At 40.0% G+C, this 22,041-nt stretch overlaps 1 protein-coding gene across 3 annotated transcripts in view; it reads left to right on the top strand.

Annotated features, from left to right (window-relative positions):
- PIKFYVE (phosphoinositide kinase, FYVE-type zinc finger containing) overlaps positions 1-22,041 on the top strand; it is a 455,233-nt gene that overhangs the window by 111,969 nt on the left and 321,223 nt on the right. For 2 of the 3 annotated variants that reach the window (XM_073633422.1, XM_073633423.1), the window contains exons 11-12: positions 4,782-4,929; positions 11,248-11,415. In XM_073633422.1, the coding sequence (XP_073489523.1) occupies positions 4,782-4,929; positions 11,248-11,415 (316 nt within the window). The remainder of the gene's footprint in view (positions 1-4,781; positions 4,930-11,247; positions 11,416-22,041) is intronic. The other variant, XM_073633424.1, reaches the window with a different exon arrangement.

The raw sequence follows: 22,041 nt of genomic DNA on the forward strand, positions 1-22,041 counted from the left end.
CAGACACCAAAGGCGAGGGTGTATGTGAATGGGTGGTTATCCAATCAAATTTCCCTGGAGAGGGGCACGAGGCAGGGCTGCCCTCTATCACCTTTGCTGTATGCCCTTGCAGCTGAACCCCTGGCAATGGTAATTAGAGCAAGCCCGGAGGTAGTGGGCCTTAGGCGCGGAGACTCTTGGGAAAAGATAGGTCTTTATGCAGATGACACAATACTGTACCTGGCGGATCAGGGTCCCTCATTACAAGCAGCATTGAAAATTATAGAGACAATGGGGAAATACTCTGGCCTGCGAATTAATTGGGAGAAATCACAAATTCTCCCCATAGATCAATTTCCCCCTACATCAATTGTGCCAGAGCTTCCTTTTACAGAGAGTAGTGGAAATTAAATATCTGGGTATTAAAGTTACCAGAAATCTCAGGGAATATGTAGCCCTAAATATAGAACCCTTATTCTTGGTGCTTAAATCCAAAACACAAATTTGGTCAAGATTACCTTTGGGGGTGATGGGCAGAATCAACTTAATAAAAATTATTCTGTTGCCCAAAATTTTATATATGGTATGGCATGCTCTCTTGTATATCCCACTTAAAATATTTAAACAAATGGAAGCGATCTTGAACTCCTTTTGTATGGGGTCAAGGGAGACATAAGATAGCATGGCATATTCTTAAAAATCCCACTCTTGAGGGAGGATGTTCTCTCCCGGATAGCCAAGATTATTATGTGGCCTCACAATTGTCGCACATACACTACTTTAATACTACTGAAGCTCAGAGATATAGATCTTTAGTGTGTGATGAGCCGGGAAATTTATTGTTTACCCCTATTCAGGCAATTTTTAGAAAGGGAAAATATCAACATAATGCTGCACGTTTCAACACGGGCATGTTGAAACATCATCAAAAAATTTGGGAAATAGCAACTAAGAAACAAAATCAGTCCAACATACATTTGCACACCCCGTTGTGGTTAAATGACCACTTACCTGCACTGGAAACGGTACCTGATCCCCAGATCTGGGCAGCATATGGTGTCCTTTATCTGTCGCATGTCTGCACTGAAGATGAGCCTTTGAGCTTCCAGTCACTCAAGGAAAGATTTTCACTTCCAAACCAGCTACTGTTTAGGTACTTACAGCTCAGACATGCGATTAGAGCGCAGATGGCCTCCACTAACATTGCTCTTGACACCCCGCTGGTTGTCCGTATTATACTTGGAGCAGATTCAACTAAGCTTATATCCAATCTGTATTATGCTCTTAGACTACACAGATCACATAAAATATCCCAAATAGCAAAAGAAAAATGGGAACAAGACGTAGGCCCAGTTGATAACAGACTGGGTAGAAATCTTGGAGGGAGTTAAGATGGCATCCCCTAAATTATCAGATAGACTAACACAACTAAATATTGTGCATCGCACATACATTACACCAATAAAATCGGCAAAGTTTCAACATAATAGAAGTCCTATGTGCACTATGTGTCTATTGGCGCCGGGTTCTTTTTACCCTTTAATATGGCGCTGCCCGAAAATACAATCCTACTGGTTACAGGTAATACAGTTTCTACATGACATTATGGGCTCACCTGTGGGTCTTGACCCAAAATTATGTCTCCCTAGGTCTACTACCCGATGCTGATTGTAGATAAATATTTAGCTATATTTATATCTGAAACATTATTCATAGCAAGGAAAGCAATAGCTAAAGTCTGGATGCAGGAAATGCCCCCAACAATACAAAATTGGGAAAAAAGATATAAATGATACCCTTCCTTGTAGAAAAATGATGTATACTCGCAGAGGTTGCCCGCAAAAATTCTCCAATATTTGGGATCATTGGCTGGAGGATGGTGAAACTTGCACTATATGAGTCGCAGTTGGAAATTGTGACCAATTTGTGAATCACTCTGCCTCAACATAAGTATTAGCTACAGATATGAAGTCAGTTATGACTATTAACGTTAGTATATCTCATGATGGAATGTATGTGTATGCCTCAACTTGACCCAAATGCATTGTATATGTATAACTGGTATATACCTCAATAAACTGACTTTTTGGTTAAAAAAAAAAAAAAAAAAAAAGCCGGCCGGCTAACGAACACCTGTCCTCTCAGGACTGCTTTGCGATGACGTCAGCATGCCACTCCTCCCAACATACGTTTCGTCACAAACTGATGTCGTCCAGGGGCACTGGTGACGTACTGACACGTCGCGATTTAAGGTGTACAGGAAGAACCACGCCTCATTCTGAGTCTTAAGCAGCGGAACACTGTCATTCATAACTGAATCCGCAAACTACCCCGTACACTCATCCATAGTGGAATCCGGCAAACTACCCCGTACACCTATTCATCATTGTTTGTTAGAAAAACGAAAAAAAAAAAAAAGGGGGAACCTTTTCTATAAATATAAAAACCTTTTGGAAAAGATTAGGCCCATAGATACTATCCAATACGTATTATTATAGATGTAAATATAGACTGGCTAAAACCTCTTCACAATGGCTGTAAATAAACATAACATGTTCATGAGCTATATCATTGATTGATCTAAGGGGGAACTCCAACCATAATGAGCAGGAGCGTTACAACATATAGGTTAACTACGATCTCCCTATGGCCTAAAAATGATCAAATAATTGCCTAAAGTTTGAACTTAAGAGCAAATAGGGCGGCACTCAACACTGACCCCTAATGGGTAATTTAAATAGTGTTTATATTAATCTCAAAAGGTTAGAAATGAATGGTCACCAACCCCGAATCGCCTAATGTGGTTAATTTAGCCAAAATTACCACCCAGCCCCCCCTCCCCCCCTTCCTTCCAACTAGTACCTAATGCCCTTAACGAACACTGCACCATGCAGCACATTTGCCAAGGCTCATCTGACTGTCCACAAATTTCTGACCCAATGGGAGCTGTGGCTTCTAGACCTCACTCAATAATCCCCCCAGTCCCCCCTGACCTTACTCCCTTTTATTTGGACCCTATACCCAAAGGTGCCAACTGCTACTGAATCTTACAATATCGATACAACAAACTGCTTTTCCTTTATAGTTATGTATCTACTGGTTATCCCATATATACTGTAGATCTTTAAAGATCTGAAGTTCTTGTTTACCTTGCTAGCCTTACTGTCCTTAATTTGCTGCCCCGGGCAGTATTTAGTTTCACCTTTGAAACGTTATTTACAGATGTCATTGATGTTCAATATTCTGTGTACATGTTTGCATCCTGACTGCTATTCACTTTGTAGCCTCTCATGGCTTTTTACTACTTTCTGTAAACTTAATAATTTCTGTGGAAAAAAAAAAAGCCAGGATACCAGTTTGGAGATCAGTTTGATCCATTGCTTTCATCAGGTGGTAATGTCTTGTTTACATGAGACTGAAAGTGACTCCGCAACGTTTTTGATGTCACACCTTTGGGGAAAAAAAACATCAGTTCCTCCCATTCTGTACCCGGAATCTGATTCCCTCGATTGCATCATTCTTGGACTCCCTGATCAGATGGGAGAGGCCAGTAAAGGCGAAGGGGTGCCTGTAGAAGTAATTCAGTGCCTGCGTAGCTGCCCAGATTACTTTATGTATTAGAGAATCGTCTGCTGCGAAAAAACAATATAGGGATCATAACTGTAGCTGCAGTCATGATCCCGGTATAACCACTTCAACTTTGGGCCGTGTTTAAATGCAACTAAGAATGGGAAGTGGTTGCATAATATATTCATTTCTAGATTGTATTTCAGTTATATCAAGCCAACACCTATTCATTTAAACGATCTTGAAATTTGTAATCCTATTTTGTGAAGATCCCCCCACAAACTTACTTCCTTGAATTCTATGACACTTGTTCTCGGTGCCCTGTGAGTAGGCATTTGTAATGTCATTGAATTCACAGAGCCTGTCTTCTGAACTACAGAGCAGCTGAGAGGTGGTATTTCAGGAGGTGGAGTCAGTACAGGAATCAATGCTTGGAGGCAGCCAGGTACCATGGGATATGTGGTCCTAAGAAATGCAAAGTAAAACGGAGTTGCTGCTGCAAAGCATGCAGGGAATCCTGGAAGTTGTGGAAAGAGATGACCAGCAGATGGGGTTCACAACATGAGTGTTTTTTTCCTATAAAAATTATATTGGATTGTCAAAGAATTAAAAGCAATCATTGCTGTGTAGGCGACTCCTTGGTTCATACAAGAACAGATTATCTAAATTGTATAGTTTGGAGAGAGGACGGGGGGAAATCTGTGCTAGTTCACAGTATACAAACCTGCAGCTGACACGATGCGCAGCGCATAGGTAATGTATAACAATACACAGAGCATAATTTTATGCACTGTACTTTGTTATACATTGAGAGAAAAAATGCCTTTACTCCATTACCTTTTTTTTATATATTGTTTTTTACAGACACCTATATTTATTCATTCTGTGAGGAATGGTTTTGTTTTTGAAGAGAATTTATAGTGAAATGCAATAAATTTGGTAAAATTGCAAAAATGTAGATGCGTTTTAATCAAATATTGGAATATGACCTAATTTTATTCAGATTTCTTTCTAATTTCACAAATACATTGCAGCCAGTATCTTCTTAGGAACTAAACATCTAGCTAGATGTGTTCTAAAACTAATTTGTATATTCTTTTGATCTGTGTTAGAACAGGTAATATGGCCTTTGAAAAGAAGTAAAATTGCTTTAATGTGGTAGTCTGATTTCAAGCCATCATGCTACATGAGCCGATTATCCTTTATCCATAACTCCTTTTTTTTCATAATTTCAGAGCACAGAGTTTTCAGAGACTCCTTCCCCTGATAGCGATTCTGTGAACTCTGTGGAAGGACATTCCGAGCCATCTTGGTTTAAGGACATCAAATTTGATGACAGCGACACAGAACAAATTGCAGATGAGGGTGAAGATAATTTAACTAGTAAGTGATATTGAGCCAAATCACTTTTGTCAGAAATACCCCTTCATTTTTTGTTTCTATTTTTTTATATCCTCTCGCCATGTTTGTTTTTTGGGTGAACCTATACTGTCCAGATTATAATAGTTTAAAAAAAAAAAACTTTTTTAAAGGATAGCTAAACCCAACAACAATTTATGCATGATTACTAGGTGAAACTAAAGTGGGGAAGACTGATGATGAAAAGGAATGTAGTCACCACATTCAAGGACTGATTAGCTGTAAAATATTCAAATTTTGCTTGAGAGAAGACCCAACAAACACCTGGAGCATGTTGATACTTGAATGGCTGTAAAACTGCAAATGTATTCTTTCTATAAAAAAGGTGGTAGGACAAAAGCTGTCTGTGCAGTTATAGTATTTACTGTTCTGGTTCTTCCTAGCAGGCCCAAGCTACTACAGCCTGCCTGCTAGAGGGTGGGGGTAGAAACAAGACCAGCCTGCACAAGGGGAAAAAACAGCCGTGACTGGTTAGGATTACCAGAATTTTGTGCACACATGAAATTTCCATACTGGATTACTGCACAGATCTTGAAAAAACACAAAGTTCTACCAAGATTCAAGAATATACATGCTTCTTGTAGTTTCACAATTTTTGTTTATCCCGGTGTTCAGCTTTATTAGTTCCATATCCTGTGGTCTAGGTTTCCTACATCGTTTTACACATCACATCTTTTAAAGCATTACCATTTCAAGTTTTACTAAAAGTTGATCTCTGTCTAAAACATTTTTCCAAGGTTTAAAGTGTAAAGGGGTTCAAGCCTTTGTTGGACTACTGGCTGTGTTCCATTGAGGAGATCTTCCATCCATTTTGTCCTAGTGACTATCGGAAGAGACCATGGGGGGGGGGGGGGATGCAAATGTTATGATTCTTGCTGGAACAGGAGTAGAGGGCATATCTTCTTCCTATTTGTTCCAGCGACTACTTTTTAATGGTGGAACTTCCCATCAATTTGGGTAGTTTTCCAATTACTTCCTTTTGTCTTTGGAGACTAGGAGGGCCTAGTCACTCTATCCAAAAAAAAAGAAGAAAATTTTTGGCAGCGGTAATACTTTAATAGCAAAAATGTTAGCGGGCCCAAGGCTGTTGCCTTTTTTTTTTTTTTTTTTTTTTTTTTGTAGGCTGGGTTGCTACTAGCCTAAGACCCAAGCGACACAGGAGATTTTAGCAGCAAAGTCATTCTCCCACAAGTGATTCATTTTAAAGATATGTCACTAACTGAGCTTATATAGTGCAAGCTGCACTAGTAGCATGTAGTAACCATTAACCACTTCAGCCCTGGAAGGTTTTGCCCCCTTAATGACCAGACAACTTTTTACGATACCACACTGCATTACTTTAACTGACGCGGTACCCAAATAAAATTGTCCTTTTTTTTCCCCACAAATAGCGCTTTCTTTTGGTGGTATTTGATCACCTTCTACGTTTTTTTTTTTTTTTTTTTTTTTTTTTTTTTTTTTTTGTGCTATAAACAAAAAACAATTTTGAGAAAAAAACATTTTTTACTTTGTGCTATAAAACCTATCCAGTAAAAAACCTTTCATTTAGGCCAATATGTATTCAGCTACATATTTTGGGTAAAATAAGCGTATATTGATTGGTTTGCACAAAAGTTATAGCGTCTACAAACGATGGGATATTTTTATTTATTTTTTAATTTTTTTTTTTTTTTTTTTTTTATACTAATATTGGAGGCAATCAGTGATTTTTAGCGGGATTGTATCAGACACCTTACTGATGCTTTTGAAACTTTTTTTGGGGACCAGTGATACTAATCCAGTGATCAGTGCTAAAAATCTTCCCTGTTACTGTACGAATGACACTGGCAGGGAAGGGGTTAACATCAGGGACGATCAAAAGTGTGCTCCTAAGGAGTGCTTTCTAACTGTGGGGGGGGGGTTGCTCTGACTGGATGAAGACAGAGATCGGTGTTCCTGCTTGGCAGGAACACGATCTCTATCTTCTTCCCTGTCAGAATGGCAATCTACCTTGTTTACATAGGCATATCGCCATTCTGCCGCTCTGGGGAACAATCGTGGGTGGCCAGTGGACGTCAGGTCTGCCGAAATTGCTGATTGGCATCCCCTGTGTCCAATCGGCGCGCGATCGCACCTCCAGCTGCACGCAACCCAGTGGCTTTTGCACGAAATTACATACAGGTATGTAATTTCACGTAATGGAGCCGACCTGCCGCAGTAAACGTGCGGTAGGCGGTCAGCAAGTGGTTTAACATTAGTATGTACTGCTTTCATAACTTACACTTTTTATGAGTAGAAAACAAAACCATTTTAAGGTACTTGTAAAGATTCAAAAAAAAAAATTCAACTCTTCTATTTTTATTTTTTTTTGAGCACCATTGGCCCAATCGAAGTAATGGGAACCTAACATTTTACTGTCCTCACCAGAAGAGGTAAAAAAAAAAAAATATCCAATGAGGATGACTGTTCTGGTGACAGCTGTCTAAGAGGGGAGTTTGCTCTCACTTTGGAGATATTTTTTTGGTCATTTTGTGCCTCTGGGACAAGAAGTGAAGGGAAATCTCCCTAATGGAACACAGATGGAAGAAACTATCATGGGTTCTAAGTAGGGTTGCACTGATTATATTAATTTTTTTACCGGCAGGCACAAATACTGATACTTTTGGTCTAAGTACTTGCTAATACTGAGTACTGGTACCTTTTGCGGTGCGGTTTGAGCCCATGCAGAATGAATGGGCTCAAATTGCACTGCAAAGAATCGCATGTAATTTGAACAGGAATCAGGTGCAAGTCCTGTCCAAATTGCATGCAGTTTCCTGCATCGCTCTTGTGTGAAGCCACACTGAAGTCACTTTGACAAGCCTGGGTTCACAGAGAAGCGGTGTGGGAAACCACATGCAATTTGGACAGGAATCGCACCACATTCCTGTTTAAATTGCATGCGATTCTTTGCAGTGCGATTTGAACCAATTCATTTTGTATGGGCTCAATCGCACCGCAAAGGTATTGGTTTCAGGTATCTGAGCATATTAGTATGAGTACTCGTGCAAATGCTCAGTATCGGCACCGATATTGGTATTGTTGCAACCCTAGTTCTAACTAATCCTTGTGGTATCCAAAACTAAAAGAAAAAAAAAATAGTACGTTTTTTGTTATATTTTGGCTTTAAATTCTATACTTTTTGTATTCAGAAGAGGGCTATTTGCAGTATGGATGGTAAGCTTCAATTCAAGTGTTCACAAATTGTTGCATTCCAGGAGGATTTTCTTCATTGCAAAGTCCATGAGTGGACCCTCTGTACTGATAGTTTGAAATTTAGAGACGGTGACAATGGGCTTTTGTTTACGTTACATGGGTTTTGCATTACCATTCAAATATATAAGGTTGCAAAACAAGCTTAAAGTGGTTCTAAAGCCTAATGCCCCGTACACACGATTGGAAATTCCGCCAGCAAAAGTCCAATGGGAGCTTTTGGTCGAAAATTCTGAGAGTGTGTATGCTCCAGCTGCCTTTTTGCTGGAGGAATTTCCGCCAGCAAAAGATTGAGCGCAGGTTCTCTATCAGAAATTCCGTTCGTCTATATGCAGTTCCGACATGCAAAAAACCACGCATGCTCAGAATCATCGCTTCGTATGGAACTTCCCTTTTCTAGTGCCGTTGTACGTCACCGCGTTCTTGACGGTCGATAGTTCAGAGAACTTGTGTGTACGCAAGCCAAGCTTGAGCGGAATTCCGTCGGAAAAACCATCCAAGGTTTTTCCGACAAATTCCAATCGTGTGTGCAGGGCATAAGGCTGGGTTCACACTTATGCGAATTGGATTTCTCTGCATCCAATTCACATGACAGGAGACTGACCTGCTCTCAATGTTTTCAGGTCCGAATTTTGGCAAAAATTTGGGCCTGGTTCGTCCCTGAAACAGAACAGGGACACACCAGACCCCTGCTGTGAGCCTCATCTGAATTAAGGGGGTTGTAAAGTCTCGTGTTCTTATTGAAAAAAAGAAAACATGTTAAACTTGCCTGCTCTGTTGCAGTTAATTTTCACAGTGCAGCCTGTATCCTCCTCTTCTCGAGTCCCTTTTCTGTGCTTCCGGCCCCCTCTCTCCCTCTCTTCTGATTGGCTGGCTGGCTGGCTGGCTGGCTGGCTGGCTGACTGACTTTGACAGCCGCAGAAGCCAGTGGTGCCACTGCTGTGTCTTAGCCAGTCAGGAGGGAGAGTCTCGGACAGCAGAGACATTCATGGACATCGCTGAACAGAGATGGGGCTGCTGCACACAGAAGGCTTTTTATCTTAATGCACAGAGTGCATTAAGATAAAAAACCTTCTGCCATTACAACTCCTGTAAGTGTGAACCCAGCCAGAAGGTTTTTTACCTTAATGCATTCTCTGCATTAAGGAAAATCTTCAGCGTATTGCCCCCTTATACTTACCTGAACCAAATCTCGGTCCAGCAATGTGCACAAAAGTAGAGGCTATCTCTCTTCATTGAGTCAGACAGCAGTGGGAGCTATTGGCTGGTAATGGGGGGGGGGGGGGGGACCACAGCTGAGCCACACTGTCTTATGGACACACAGAGCATGGCTCTGGATTGAGCAGCTTGCTAGTGGGCCACTCGGCAGGGGGGAGGAGCAGACAGTGCTGGCAGTGGACTGGAGAAGAGGAGGATCAGGGATAAGTATAATCTGTTTAAAAAAAAAAACACAAAGCTTTACAATCACAGGTACTTTCTGATGCTCTCTGCCTCCTCCAAATTCCTTTCCATATCATTTTTTTATTTTTTTTTATATATATATTTTTGCTGTTTTTGGATCTGAATTCCTGTTACAATCCTGGCTACATTTTGTTCATTCTCCATGGTGCCACTGTATGTAGGAACTTAGCCATTCTCTCTTGCCTGCTCCCAAGATAGACTGGGAACTGTTGATTACAGGATTTATAGTGTGCATAGCGAAACTGCTTGTTTCAAACAAAAGGAAGTGAAGGAGAAAAGAAGAGATTTGGGAGCTCGGAGTACATTTTTATAAAGAGGCAGAAAAAGAAAAGATTTCACAAACCATAATATTGCACAGTGATTTAAGTAGTGGATGTGCATGTTACTTTTGGAGAATAAGGATAACGTTTAGGCTACTTTCACACTGAGGCTCTTTACAGGCGCTATAACGCTAAAAGTAGCGCTTGCAACACGCCTTGAAAGGGCCTCTCCTCTCACTCCAATGTGAAAGCCTGAGGGCTTTCACACTGGAGCGGTGCGCTGGCAGGACAGTAAAAAAAAAGTCCTGCAAGCCGCATCTTTGCAGAGCTGTAGGATCGGTGTATACACCGCTCCCAAAGCGCCCCTACCCATTCAATATGCAGCGCCGGCAATGCGCCGCTGCAGCGGCGCTTTGCAGGCGGATTTAACCCTTTTTCGGCTGCTAGCGGGGGTTAAAAGCACCCCCTAGCGGCTGAAAACCTCCGCAAACACCCCAGTGTGAAAGTAGCTTTAGTGTCACCTTTTAAAGCAGGTCAGAAGGAGGTAAACTGCAGGTTAACTTGCACCTGTTGGTGAATTCTGAATGATCTCAGAAGTCAAACTGATGCCACTGACACAAGCCTTAAGCATGTCAATACAGGCCCTGAATGTAAAGGTGAAACTCTCTTAGAAACAGATCATTAATACTAATAAAAATTGATAACAGGCTATTTAAATGTGCAATTGTGCTAAAATTAGCTTTGGCTTGGATCTGTGTTCCTTTTTTAATGTGTAACCAGCCTTGGATATTTTTACGGAAATGTGGTTGCATAAATTCATGCATGGACTTTGTTGCCTGCAGTGGCAAATGAGGTTTACAATTAACTACCTTCAATGGCAAAGTCATGAATTTTTTTTTTTTTTTTTTTTTTTTTTTTACGCTTTTAATGCTGTCCTTTTGTCATACAGCATTGTCTTATGTTGTGGTTTGTGTTACTTTTTTTTCAAGCATTCATAATCTGCTCCTTTTGCTTGTATTGGCCTTGAGATCCTACCTTTTTACTCTCTCTCCTATAGTAGTATGAAATTCATATTTTAGTTTAGATTCTCCTTTGCCAAGTTCCCCACGGTCTGTCCTCGAGTACAACTAAATGCATTGAGCATTTCTTTTGCCTTTTTTAGTTTGGTTGGATAAGTGTCTATATCTAAAATGTATCTGTAGTTGCATTTAAGGACTCTTCTTGGGGACCTTTATGTACTAAATGTAGTTTTTTTCCATCCTCCCCAATTTCCCTTTGTTTCCCTCCTCCTCTACCCTTTGCTTTCTTTCCTTGTCTGCATCATGCAAAGATTCTGCAAGTCCTAGCAAACGTACATCAGTCAGCAGCTTCCAGTCTGCTATGGATAGTGATTCGGCCGCTTCCATCAGCCTCAATGTGGAGATGGACAACGTCAACTTCCACATCAAGAAGCACTCCAAGTACCCCCATGTACCCCCTCACCCTGCTGACCAGAAAGGTATTCAGTTAGTAATTAACAGGTACTTCCATTATAATTCTGAGTTTGATCTGGTTCCTCATTTTCTATTATATTTATATAATCTAACACCCCCTTCATAAATCCCAAACCATCACCAGCAGCTTTTCCATCAAGATCAGCCAACGTCAGAATTCATATACCTGCATTGATATTTTGTGGCTTGGTAATATAGACAAAGTGCTGTTTCATATGTATAGGTGATTCAGCCATACAATGCGCACTCATCCCTCTGATATGGGCAAAGGAAGTCATTTAGCTTGGGATCTGCAGTGTTTTTGGGCTGTTCATTTGCTTTTAATGTGTTTGATCGCCTTCACACTGCTATGCTGCTGATTGGCTGCAGAGCGGGTGTATCTGTTTTTTTGTGCGTATTAGCCCCGATTATTAGGTTGCAGGTTTTTGGTGTGTCTGCTGAAAGTTCTGCATGCTGCATCTTTGGTGCGCTTTCAGAAAACAGACCAAAAACTATTTTCTGATAGAAAATCTATGGGACTGCGGCTGAAACCAAGGGTTAAACGTCTGACAGCAGATACACCCACGCTGCGGCTAAGCAGGTCTTAAAGGTAAGTCAAGTGATATTTGTTTTTGTGTGCCTGCTGTACCAGGGGGGAGATCTAATTTCAAATGCATTCTTCAATTTTTGAGCTATGTTTTAAAAAAAAAAAAATGCTTGTTTTTTGTATGGACAGTTGATTCAATATTTCATATTCTGTGCACCAAATTGAAAATATTTTGCTTGATTACTTGACTTCTAATCTGAATTATACTTCATTGCTCTTGAATTAATTTCTACTACATTTATTTCTTTTGTTTGCTGTGTAAGCTTGCACTTTCTGCTTCTCTTAAATACATGCACATTAAAGTGGTCATTTACATTTTGGGGAACAATGATAAATGAGTGAGATAGCATGACATTTTGGTACAGACATTGCTCTATAATGGGTACTGCAATGTAGAAATTGGCTGAAACAACATTTTGTAAAGGTTTATCTTCACCATTGCATTATCTGGGATTATTTAATTGATATCTTCCAAAGAGCAGAGCTACATGGCACCACCAGAGCTAGTTTTCAGTTTCACATAAGGCTCCTTCCCCCACAGCGCAGTGTACCTGCAGTTTTTTCGTGCAGCTTACCTGCATTTTCCTATAGACTTAGATTGGGGTTTTTTTGTGGCTTTTCTTGAAAGCATACCAAAGATGCAGCATGCAGGACTTTTGTTCAATTTCTGATAGTCTTCTTTCACACTGGTGCACTTTTTGCCACGCTTTTCTAGGGTGACAAAAGAGCATGAAAACTATTCCCCAATAAATCTTATGTAACTGTTTACACTGCAGATGTGCTGCACTTTGAAAAGTCATGCAGTTTGGTGCAGTTTTATTTCAGAAGCACGAAAAAAAGCAAAGTCCAATGGGAATGCATCAAATGTGCATCAGTGTTGAATGGCCCTTTACAAACATCAGGGTTTTTTGTTTGTGTGTGCTTTTTTTATTTATTATTGTTTTTATTATTCACTCTTCTGTTTAAGGATGTCCAATAGATTTTTTTTTTCTGAATGAACACATGCATTACAATCTTCTTCTTTTTTTTTTTTTTTTTTTTTTTTTTTTTTTAATGATGAATATCCGTAGGTATCAATACAGTGCCTTGAAAAAGTATTCATACCTCCTTTAAAATTTTCCACATTTTGTCATGTTACAATCAAAAATGTAAATGTATTTTATTGGGATTTTGTGTGATAAACCAACACGCAGTGGCACATAATTGTGAAGGGGAAGGGAAATGATAAATGTAAACAAAAAATTGCGCTGCACTCCGGTGTATATCATGTGAACTGTTCACCGTGATGATGGCAAAAACCATAAAAATTATATATATATATATATATATATATATATATATATATATATATATATATATATATATATATATATATATATATATATATATATATATATATATATACGTTTACACCCAGTTCCTGTGCAATGTGCTTATAAATAAATATTTCTACACATAATCATAAAATATTGTGCATATAATGGATGGATAAATTAATGAGAAGTGAATAAAAAACACATAATCATAAATACTCTGCATATGAGGAATGAATAAATAAATGAAACATTAATAACAACGTGCAATACCTCACACAGAGTGCAACATGCAATGCTTCAGTTATAAAAATTAATTCATATGAGTGACAAATAGATCTTGGATAAATCAATGCAATCTCTAATAGTGAAATATCACCCAACAAAGTCCATATAACAGTGTTTAAAAAATCCAAAAAAAATTCTGTGTATTATCGTGTCCAAATTATCCAGCGTGCTGAGTCCAAGTGTCACAAAACATGCCGTGATGTGCCTCAGTGACCCCCCAAAGTGATTGCGCTCACCTTAGAGCGTGTGACAGTAATCAGCTGTGTCAAATCACGCTGTGGAGCCACCCCCGGGCTCTGTATAGCAAGCAAGATACGATCTCCAATCAGGCTCCCTATGGCTCCATAGACCTCATACTAGAAAGTAAAGAGGGACTATATAGTGTAATACCGTCAAACAATGTTTATTAAATGAAAAAAACGCACTCCCCACAATGGGGTACTCACATTTTCCTGGTGCTACTGTGCACCATACAATATAAGCTTTTAAAAAACGGAGATCGGCGTGCTGCGGGGTATCAGCTTCTCGCAACTCAGCTCTGGGCTGTTCGCTCCGTCCTGGCCCCTCCACTACGCGTGTTCGACACAGGGAGTCACGTGTCTTCATCAGGGGGATGAAGACACATCCCCCTGATGATGACACTTGACTCCCTGTGTCGAACACGCATATGAAGACACGTGACTCCCTGTGTCGAACACGCGTAGGGGAGGGGCCAGGATGGAGCGAACAGCCCAGAGCTGAGTTGTGAGAAGCCGATACCCCGCAGCACGCCGATCGGCGTTTTTTAAAAGCTTATATTGTATGGTGCACAGTAGCACCAGGAAAATGTGAGTACCCCATTGTGGGGAGTGCTTTTTTTTTTCATTTAATAAACATTGTTTGACGGTATTACACTATATAGTCTCTCTTTACTTTCTGGTATGATGTCTATGGAGCCATAGGGAGCCTGATTGGAGATCGTATCTTGCTTGCTATACAGAGCCCGGGGTGGCTCCACAGCATGATTTGACACAGCTGATTACTGTGTCACACGCTCTAAGGTGAGCGCAATCACTTTGGGGGGGTCACTGAGGCACATCACGGCATGTTTTGTGACACTTGGACTCAGCACGCTGGATAATTTGGACATTTAATTTATTTTTGGACACGATCATACACAGAATTTTTTTGGATTTTTTAAACACGGTTCTATGGACTTTGTTGGGTGATATTTCACTATTAGAGATTGCATTGATTTATCCAAGATTTATTTGTCACTCATATGAATTAATTTTTATAATTGAAAATTGCATGTTGCACTTTGTGTGAGGTATTGCACGTTGTTATTAATTTTTCATTTATTTATTCATTCATCATATGCAGAGTATTTATGAGTATGTGTTTTTTTTTTTTTTTTTATTCACTTGTCATTAATTTATCCATCCATTATATGCACAATATTTTATGATTATGTGTAGAAATATTTATTTATAAGCACATTGCACTTAGGAGGAAAGGGTGTGTGTGTGTGTGTGTGTGTGTGTGTGTGTGTGTGTGTGTGTGTGTGTGTGTGTATATATTTTATCTCTATTCTCTATCTCTCTCGTTTTTGGCATCACGGTGAACAGTTCACATGATATACACCTGAGCGCAGCGCAATTTTTTGTTTACGTTTATTTGCGCGGTCATGAATACGTGATCTGCGTTTGCAGCTAGGTATGTGTATTTAAGTTTGTTTTTCACTAGGCATTGGATTGTTGTGGCTCACAAGACTTTTTCCTTTATTCCTGGAAATGATAAATGGTTCTCAAAATTTTTTACAAATGTGAAGCGTGGCGTGCATTTGTAGAATACTGTGTAGAACCATCTTTCGTTGCAATTACAGCTGCAAGTCTTTTTGGGGATGTCTCTACCACCTTTGCACATCTAGTAAAATTTTTGCCCATTTGTCTTTGCAAAATAGTTCAAGCTCTGTCAGATTGGATGGAGAGTGTCTGTGAACAGCAATTTTCAAGTCTTGCCACAGATTGTCAACTGGATTTAGGTCTGGACTTTGACTGGGCCATTCTAACAAATGAATATGCTTTGATGTAAACTATTCCATTGTAGCTCTGGCTGTATGTTTAGGGTCGTTGTCCTGCTGGAATTGAAACTCCGCCCCAGTCTCAACCCTTTTGCAAACCCTAACAGGTTTTCTTCTAAGATTGCCCTGTATTTGGCTCCATCCATCTTCCCATCAACTCTGACCAGCTTCCCTATGCCTGCTGAAGAAAAGCATCCCCACAATATGATGATGCCACCACAATATGATGGTGCCACCACCATGTTTCACGGTGGGGATGGTGTGTTCAGGGTGATGTGCAGTGTTTTCTGTCACGCATAGTGTTTTGCTTTTTAGGTGAAAAAGTTCAATTTTGGTCTCATCTGACCAGAGCACCTTCTTCCACATGACTTCTTGCAAACTGCAAATTTTTTCTGGCTTTCTTATAACAATGACTTTCTTCTTGCCACTCTTCCATAAAGGCCAGTTTTGTGGATCATGTGACTAATAGTTGTCCTGTGGACAGATTCTCCCACCTGAGCTGTGGATCTCTGCAGCTCCCCCAGAGTTACCATGGGCCTCTTGGCTGCTTCTCTGGTTAATGCTCGCCTTGCCCAGGCCTATCAGTTTAGGTGGACGTCCATGTCTTGGTAGGTTTGCAGTTGGGCCATACTCTTTCCATTTTCAGACGATGAATTGAACAGTACTCCGTGAGATGTTCAAAGCTGAATATATTTTTTATAACCTAATTCTGCTTTAAGCTTCTCCAACTTTATCCCTGACCTGTTTGGTGTTCATGATGCTGTTTGTTCACTAAGGTTCTCTATCAAACCTCTGAGGACTTCACAGAACAGCTGTATTTATACCAGGGCTGTTACTGATTAAAATTTTCGTGTTTGGTTAATCTTCTTTTTTTTTTTAATTTTTTTTTATTGATCGACCAATTTCAATTAATTATAACGCACATACAGATCCAACTACTTTTAGCTGACATGCATAGCTCCTCCCCCTTACGCGTTAGGTTCAATCAGAAAATTCCTTAGAACTTCCTCAGCGGGGCTGGGCTACGGCGTCACCCCACAGTCTATTTAAATAGCATTGTTGTGCATCAGGGGGACCGATGGAGAGCCAGAGACATCCATCACCTGCTGAGACAGCAAAGTGTCAGCTCTTTGGTTATCCAGCAATCAAGAAACATTTATGATGAGGGCACTTTTTTCCAATCAATGTTAGTTCATCGTCAAACTGACTTACAGCCAGGAAAGCCCTCAGATATGTTGCTTTTCATAGCCAAGTCCAGGATTTACATAGATGTTTATCTGAATACTTTGACCAGTGAGATCAATCAAATCGTTAGGATCGGTCTTCCTCAATTTATGATTTCACGGACATCGACGTCACCAGACTCCTCCCCCCTTCCCTTCATTATCAGACGGAAGCACTTGGGGAAAGGGGGAGAAGTCCGGTGACGTCGATGTCCGTGACATCACCGGATCTCCGACGGAAATCCCTGAAGACCCGGAAGCCGGCGGAGAGGTGAGTATCGATCAAAAGAATTTTGGTCGATCAAAAAAATTAATGAATAATCGAGGAATTAATCTTTCATTTTCCCAGCCCTAATTTTATACTGAGATTAAATTGCACTCAGGTGAACTCTATTTACTAATTAGGTGACTTCTGAAGGCAATTGGTTCCACTAAATTTTAGTTAGGGGTATCAGAGTAAAGGGGGCTGAATACAAATTCATACCACACTTTTTACATATTTATTTGTAAAAAAATTTGAAAACCATTTATCATTATCCTTCCACTTCACAATTATGTGCCACTTTGTGTTGGTCTATCACATAAAATCCCAATAAAATACATTTACCTTTTTGGTTGTAACATGACAAAATGTGGAAAATGTTAAAGGGAGTAGGAATACATTTTCAAGGCACTGTAAAGCCACAATTGACTAGGCTGCTAATGCAAGCAGCTGCTCTCCCAGAAGAGCAACCATGTTCACAGTCTAAGCCCCGGTTCAAGCTGATTCAAATCGCACCCAGTTCATACGAACCGCTGCAGGTTCGTATGTTAATGAAATCGGTTTGCAGAACGCAGTGCGATTTGAAGAATTGGATCGCATAGGTGTAAACACCTATGCAATCCGATTCTGGTGAGGCCAAAAAGTCCTGCACGTTTTTGGTGCGATTTGAGCTATACAGAATAATGGCTCAAGTCCCACTGCTGAGGAATCTTATGTAATTTAAACAGGAAAGCGGTGCGATTCCTGTTCAAGATCGAATGCGGTTTCCCCAACGCATTATGTAAAAACGGGACTTGGTTTGCTCAGAGCAAAATTAGCAAATGTTCAGCTGGTGCCAATGTACATAGTAAATCAAAAAATCATTACCTACTTGCATGAGACAAAAGTGCAACGTGCAAATTTTATATCGCAATACATATAATATGTGCAAAATACAAAGAAAAGTGCTAAGTGCCACACACTAAGTGTAAATATCTAATCCAAAAACAATATAACACGTGGTCAGTGAGTCCAATGTATTAATGTTGAAAAAGTATACAAGGAGTCCATAAAAATTGTTCATAGAGAAAAGCCAACGTGCTTGCAAGTTTTTTAGTGCTTAGTGCTCAGAAAACCATGCTCAAGTGTCATCCAGTGACACTTTATCATGTAATTATTAAACCAGAATCAATTGTAACTAAGAACATTTCCGTTTTGATTTAGGAAAGCTGATTTCTGGTTGGTTGAGTTTCACTTTGATTTAGGAAAGCTGATTTCTGGTTGGTTGAGTTTCACTTTTCATAACTCATTTAATTAGTTTAGTATAGAAACGGCTGCTTTCTCTATCAATTTTCTTACCACGCACATTGATCTCATGCACCATATGTAGCAGCCAATAGGATGGTGCGAGGTGGCAAGAGGAAACAGGCAGTTATTGACTTTAAGGCCGGGTTCACACTATAACACTCTGCGGATTGCACTGGAGCGCTGTGCGTCCCTGTTTCCCGTTTCAGGGATGAATTGGGGCCAATTCTATGCCTGAATTCGGCTCTGAAATGGAGCCAAAGACGCACAGTGTTTTTGTGCAGTGTGCTCCGCAGCCGCCCCGGAGATATGTGAACCGGCTCCATAGGAAGCCAGTCACATTCTCCTGCTATGCAAATTAGATGCGGAGAAACGCACATCTAATTCGCATAGGTGTGAACAGGGGCTTAAGATGAGGATTCATAATTGCCCAATAGAATGTCAGGATTTTTGGGAACCCTTGGCATACTCGAGATACATTGATTGGGCTAGGATACCTGGGTCCAGTTAACAAAGTTAGGGGTTGACTCGCATGTTAACTTTTTAAAACTGTATAGACTCTGTGTTTTTTAGTTAGACATATTCTGTCTGATAGACCCGTAGAAAGATGAGAGGAACAGCAAGGTGCAACATTGTGCTGTGTCAGTAAAAATATTGAGACCTTGTCCAGCATATATTTCTAAGCCGAAGACAGAGCAAACCTAGGAACTAGAGCTGCCTTTTCATGTGTGTTAATGAACAGTGGGGAAACTGAAAATTGTAAAGCCTGATAGACTTTGGTGTCTTTTTTGTGATCTTCAGACCCCAATCACTGCTCGGTCAACCAATTGCCTGATCTGAGGGCCAAATAAATGTTAACATACCAATAAATTAGAAAATCACCCTGTCCTTTTAATGTAGAACTATCGGAAAAGCTTTTTTGGATAGAGCAAGGGAGGGTTATAATCCCTTAGTTTTTTTTTGTTTTTTTTTTCACCATTTGTTTGCCAGTGTAGAGCTTTTCTTTCCCTTCCTGTTCAGTATCCAAACAGGAAGTGAGAAAAATCGCGCAAACTACTCTTTGGTGACCACAAAACCATTGTCCCCATTGGGAGATTTTCCCCTCTATTACTTTTCTGTGGATTGTGCTGTATGTAATTTGTCCATAGTGACACACAAATATTTAATGTCTGGGATGAATGAAGGAAGGAAACCACTCATCAAATCAGTGTGGGTCAAAAAAACTAAAAAAAACCCCTAAAGAATCAGCAAGAGTCGAGACTCTCAAAACAGGATATGCAACTCAATCTGTCAAAATATTCATTTTGTTAGCAACATGCAATTATCTTTAAAAGATATTAATATCTGTCATCAAAACCACTTTACATCCACAGCAGTTTTTAAAAAATTTTTCTCACACTCCTTTCTGCATTTTTTTTTTTTTTTTTTTTTTGCTGAAAAGCTACTTCTTGAAACCCCAAAACAATTTAAAATTTTCTGAAAGCAGAGGCCCTGTAGAATAAAATAGTGGCAGTTGAAGGGTGTTTTTATGTTGCACAATATTTGCATCAGATCTGTTTACTGTATGCAGGCAGTCCCCAGGTTACAAACAAGATAGGGACTGAAGGTTTGTTCTTAAGTTGAATCTGTAAGTTTTTTTTTTTTTTTTTTTTTTTAGTGTAGTTTCAGACAAAAAATACATTTTTAAGCTTTTTGGATAGCACAGGGAAGGGTTATCACCCCTGTAACATTTGTTTTGCTGTCTGTGCCCCTGTTCAGAAGATTTTACCTCACTCTCTGTCCCAATGACATATGGCTTTAGAAAATTTTGGGTTGTTAGGGAAACATGGACTAGTGATAAAGCATCAGTGGATACACCTTTTTCCCATATTAACTCTTACAGGAGTGAATTTCCCTTCCTGGGGGTAGATTTCCTCTCACTTCCTGTGGTCTCCCTCCATTTGTAAGTAGGAGTAGTTTGTAAGTCGGATGTTTGTAAGTAGGGAACCGCCTGTAAATATATATCGTAATCTTTCACACAAGCAAAATATTCAAAGAGTCTGGTTTATAGACTCGTACTATCAGGTTATTGGACACTGGCAAAGCTTTTTTGCTAGTGTCCTAAGGTGATAGACCTCTTCTCACTTACAAAGAAATCCCTCTTAGCTTAACTAGTTTATTATTTTATCTTTGGATTCCTCAGTCAGCTGTTCAATCACCCGCCTCACTGAATTCTAATACCACAAATAGAAGCACTGCATCCAGATCGGCCCAACCTCCCTAATGTAGATGACTCTTGCGAAGAGACCTTTTCACATGTGTGGCTCATGAGCCTCTCTCGTAAGGAGCCGTTCCTCATATATAAAAAGTTTTTATTTTGACTTTCACAGTACATGGTATATTTAGTGTTCAATAATAAAACAGCAATATAAGACGTACGACTTTCAGTAATATATTGTAAATTGGTACAGTGTATACAGAACTTTATAAGTGCTTTCTATTAGTACTGTGTCATATAATGGTTTCATAAGTGAGACAGGAACCAAAGAAGAAAAAGAAACAAACAGTTACTTAAACTCCCTCAGAACCTTGAGGGTGTGATATATCTGAACAAAGGAGTTACCCCGACCCACCAGCGTTTTCTGTATCTCCTGGGATTGTACATGTTGTCAAGCATTGATAGACATTAACTCGGATTCCACTAGCCCTCTACCTTTTTAAGAGCCTGTCCTTAATCAGCTGATGTGGTGCCAATCTTGGGACATCCAGCCAAGCCTGCCATAATGAATAGAATTTACGTGGGAAATTTCTGTGTTGGTATGTTAGTTTCTCTCGTATTAGGAATTTGTTGACTTGTTCCACCCCTTGTTTTCTAGTGGGTACCCTGGGGGTGATCCATAGTTCCATAGTGCAATTAATTTGCGTGCAACATATAGTAATCGTAGGACCGCCGTATGAGCCGAGAGGGTTAGAGCCTCCTCGTCCAGTGTGCCCAATAGACATATAACTGGTTCTCGTGGAATAGTTATCATAAACCTGTGATATTACATCTAGAACTTCCTTCCAATAACTGAAAAAGTTTGCGGCACCTCCACATCATGTGGATTAAGTCCCCATGATCACCTTCACATTTCGGACAAAGTGGGGTATCCCTGATCCCCCATTTGTGTAGCCGTACAGGAGTCCTATATACTCTGTGTAACAAATATAAGTGTGACGGCTTTTGAGAGGCGGATACCGACACCAAAGGGGCAGATGAGAGGCACAGATCCCATGTTTCCCCATCTATGTTCCCTATATCCCCCTCCCAACCCTGCCAACAGGGAAGGCTGGAAGGGTCTTGTATGACACTAATAAGGATATTATATGCTCTAGAGATCATTCCCTTATTGTCTTCCATAAAGATCCCCTGTATCAATGTGTGGTCAGTCAGCTGTAGGGGTGTGTGTTGTGATTGTGTTTGTATTGCATGACGTAGCTGTAAGTATTTGAAAAAGTTGGTGCATGGAATTTCAAATTCCGCTTGGATTTCCATAAAGGACTTGAGATTTGGTCCATTATATAGTTGAGACAGATAGCGAATTCCTAACATTTCCCAATTCCTGAACCCCTTTAGCTTCGGCAGTTCTTTGTA

Source organism: Aquarana catesbeiana, linkage group LG06 (genome assembly GCF_042186555.1).
Source record: "Aquarana catesbeiana isolate 2022-GZ linkage group LG06, ASM4218655v1, whole genome shotgun sequence".
NCBI classification, from domain to species: Eukaryota; Metazoa; Chordata; class Amphibia; order Anura; family Ranidae; genus Aquarana; species Aquarana catesbeiana.